The sequence below is a fragment of the Mus pahari genome, chromosome 3, assembly GCF_900095145.1.
Source record: "Mus pahari chromosome 3, PAHARI_EIJ_v1.1, whole genome shotgun sequence".
Taxonomy (NCBI): Eukaryota; Metazoa; Chordata; class Mammalia; order Rodentia; family Muridae; genus Mus; species Mus pahari.
This window is the reverse complement of record NC_034592.1, coordinates 55,300,232-55,303,812: the sequence shown is the minus strand read 5'-3', so window position 1 is coordinate 55,303,812 and position 3,581 is coordinate 55,300,232. Positions and strand designations below refer to the sequence as shown.

The following is a 3,581-nucleotide window of genomic DNA, read 5'->3' as shown; positions in this document are numbered from 1 at the left end:
CACACACACACACACACACACACACACACACACACACACACACACACACACACACACTTCAAAGAGCTACATTTCTGACCCTGGGAGTAAAAGCTGTGGTTTCTAAATCCCACAACCTGCAGCCTTGTTCAAGAGACTGTAGCCCTGGCTGTCCTGGAACTCACTCTGTAGACCAGGCTGGCCTTGAACTCAGAAATCTGCCTGCCTCTGCCTCCCGAGTACTAGGATCAAAGGCGTGCGCAGCTGTGGATGATCAGTCAGTCTGGACCTTTATAAAGCCCGGGATTGGGGTTAAAGGGCTGAGAGCCAAATCTACCTCCCAAATCTCTGCCCACTTTCTAAATGAAAAGAAACAAGCACGATTTATGAAGCCTGGGAGGAAAACCTCCCCCATAGCAGGGGCCCTGTACCGCTGTACCATATGTAGTTTGCCTCAACCCTAGCCAGTTCAACCAGAGTGCTAAAAGTGTTATGTGTTTCACAGAACCTGGAACTGTCTTAAAGGAAGGTACCTAAAACATGTCCCATTTGATTCTCTGATCTTTCATAGGTAGCCATGTTTTCCATAGACTCAGAAGAGTTGTATATAGGGCATTTCTGCTTTTCTTTACTCTCCCCCAAAATTCTGATGGGAGCATATTTTCATCATTATGTATTCTTCTACAAGGGTATTTTAAAGATAATGTAATACATAATTTTAATGCACTAATCACTTTTTATTGTGACTTTGAACACAATTGATCATGTCCCTCCACCTCTCATCTACATAACCGACAATCCTGAACAACTTTCCTATTCTTTTGCAATACAAATTGTGTGTGCATGTGTGTATATACACACATGCCTTTTTTCACTTCCACATATGAGAAAGAATATGAAAGTATGTCCCATACTTTAACTATTGTGGCTAGTTCTACCATAAACATAGGCATACAGATTTAGATATACAACCAAGAAAGTATGTCCCATACTTTAACTATTGTGGCTAGTTCTACCATAAACATAGGCATACAGATTTAGATATATAACCAAGAAAAGGATGGCTGGATCCTCTGAAGAGTGCCATTTAAAATTTTTTTTTAAAAAAATGCTAGTTGAAGTATCTTCTAGATAGAAGTATCTTAGCTGTTTGTATAATAGCTGTTTTACATAATATATTCTCCTCCTCCTCTTCCTCCTCCTTCTTCTTCCTCTTCTTCCCCCTCCTCTTCTTTTTCCTCTTCCTTTTCCTTTTTGTTTGTTTGGGGATTTTTTTTTGTTTACTTGTTTTTAAGACATAATCTCACTATGTAGCTCTGAGTGTCCTGGACTCATATATAGACCAGGGGAGGAAGGAAGAGAGAGAAAAAAAGAGCTCACATGCAAGAGAGGGGGGGGGGGCTTATATGTTTACATGCTGTCTTGTTAATTATCTTTCTTCCACTTCTGGATATACAACTCCATCAAGCATCTTTTGTAAAGCTGGTCTGATAGCCATAAATTTCTTTAGTTTTTTTTATTTTGATATTTATTTATTTGTTTGTGTGTATGTGTGTTCATATGTTCATATGAGTACCTATGTTGAAGTCAAAGGATAACTTTCAGGAATTGGTTCACTCCTTCCACTATGTTCATTGGTTTGAACTCAAGTTGCCATACTTGGCATCAAGCACTTTTACCAGCTGAGCCATCTTGCCAGCCCAGAATACCCTTAGTTTTTGACTAAGGTAGAAGGTCTTTAGTTTGCCTTTGATTCTGAAGGACTGCCTTTTTGGGTGTGGAAATCTACATTGACAGTAATTTTCTTCAGGAATTTATGTACACCATCCCATACTCTCCTATTCTATTAGTTCAGTTATTAGTCTAATATGGTTGATTTTAACAATGACTTTGTGCTTTTCTTTTGGAGAGTTTAAAAATTGTATCTTTGTCCTAATTTTTTTTTCTGCCAGTCTATGTTAGGGTGAAAATCTTTTCTGGTTGTATCTTTCTGGGCATCTATAGGCATCCAACTTTCCCAAGGTTAAAGAACTTTCTTGATTTTGTTTTACTGAATATGCTTTTATACTTTTAACCTTTATTTACTTTGTGTCAATCAATGATGTAGAGACTTAATCTTTAGTAGCATGTCTTAGAGTTTTACTGCTGTGAACAGACATCATGACCCCAAGGCAACTCTGATAAGGACATTTAGTGGGGCTGGCTTAGAAGTTCAGAAGTTCAATCCAGTATCATCAAGGCAGGAACATGGCAGCATCCAGGCAGGCATGTTGTGGTAGGAACTGAGAGTTCTATGTATTCATCTGGAGGCATCTGGGAGAAAACTAGCTTCCAGGCAGCTAGGATGAGGGCTTTAAAGCCCATGCCTACAGTGACACACCTACTCCAACAAGACCACACTTACTCAACACCTCCAAATAATGCCACTCCCTGGGCTAAGCATACACAAACCATGACATTGTGTTCCAAAGATCTTGTAAGGTCTCTCCATTTTATTTATTTTTGTTTGAATATGATAATTTAAGAGAATCTTCACTCAACCTGTGATATTCTTTCTTCTACTTGGTATAGTCTGTTAGTAACTTTCCAACTATATTTTATATAACTTACTGTCTCTTCATTTTCAGAATTCATTTTTCAAAATTATTATTCACACTAGTCAAAAGGACCCAACAGCCCACTGGTGAATAATAGATAAAACAAAATGTTGTTTATATGTGCAACAGAATGTTTATACCTTCAAAAGGAATGAAATTGTAATATGTTCCACAATGTAGACAAGTCCTGAAAAATCTTATATCTAGCAAAATAACCGAGACGCATAAGCATAAATATCATATAAGCCCACTTTTATGAGGTACCTAGAAGAGCAGATCCATACAGACAGAGAGTAGAACAGATATTGCCAGTGGCTTAAGGGGGGAAGGTGAGACCATCATCTGATGGGTAAAGAGTTTTAGAGATGGAGACGATGAGAGAGATTGAACACAGATGTGTTGGGAGGGCTTTACGCATGTTGATTTTGTTTTTAGTGTCCCTGAGTTATAGACTTAGGGATGGCTAAAAAGCTAAATATTGTCATGGATATTTTATCACAATAAAAAAAAAGAGAATGTTTCAGTATAAAATAGCTTGTCACATACTAGTGTCTGGTAAAAGAGACGGTGTCTGAAATGGGCTGGTTCCTTTTGATTTGCAGGCTACTGGCTCTCAAGTTGGGATGATGGTCAATTCCTTCAGTAACATCATTGTGGCCGTGTTCATCGCCTTCCTCTTTAGCTGGAAGCTCAGTCTGATTATATCAGTCTTCTTCCCCTTTTTGGCTTTTTCGGGAGCTGTACAGACAAAAATGCTGACAGGATTCGCTTCTCAAGACAAGGAAGCTCTGGAGAAGGCTGGCCAGGTAATCTTTTTTTTTTCCAATTTTTTATTAGGTATTTACTTCATTTACATTTCAAATGCTATCCAGAAAGTTCCCAATACCCCCCCCCACCCTGCTCTCCTACCCACCCACTCCCACTCCTTGGCCCTGGTGTTCCCCTGTATGGGGCATATAAAGTTTGCAAGACCAAGGAGCCTCTCTTCCCAATGATGGCTGACTA

General features: G+C 39.0%; 1 protein-coding gene across 1 annotated transcript in view; it reads left to right on the top strand.

The window, feature by feature from the left end:
* Abcb11 (ATP binding cassette subfamily B member 11) overlaps positions 1-3,581 on the top strand; it is a 99,047-nt gene that overhangs the window by 73,720 nt on the left and 21,746 nt on the right. Inside the window, exon 22 of the mRNA XM_029536736.1 lies at positions 3,179-3,382. Within this exon, the coding sequence (XP_029392596.1) occupies positions 3,179-3,382 (204 nt within the window). The remainder of the gene's footprint in view (positions 1-3,178; positions 3,383-3,581) is intronic.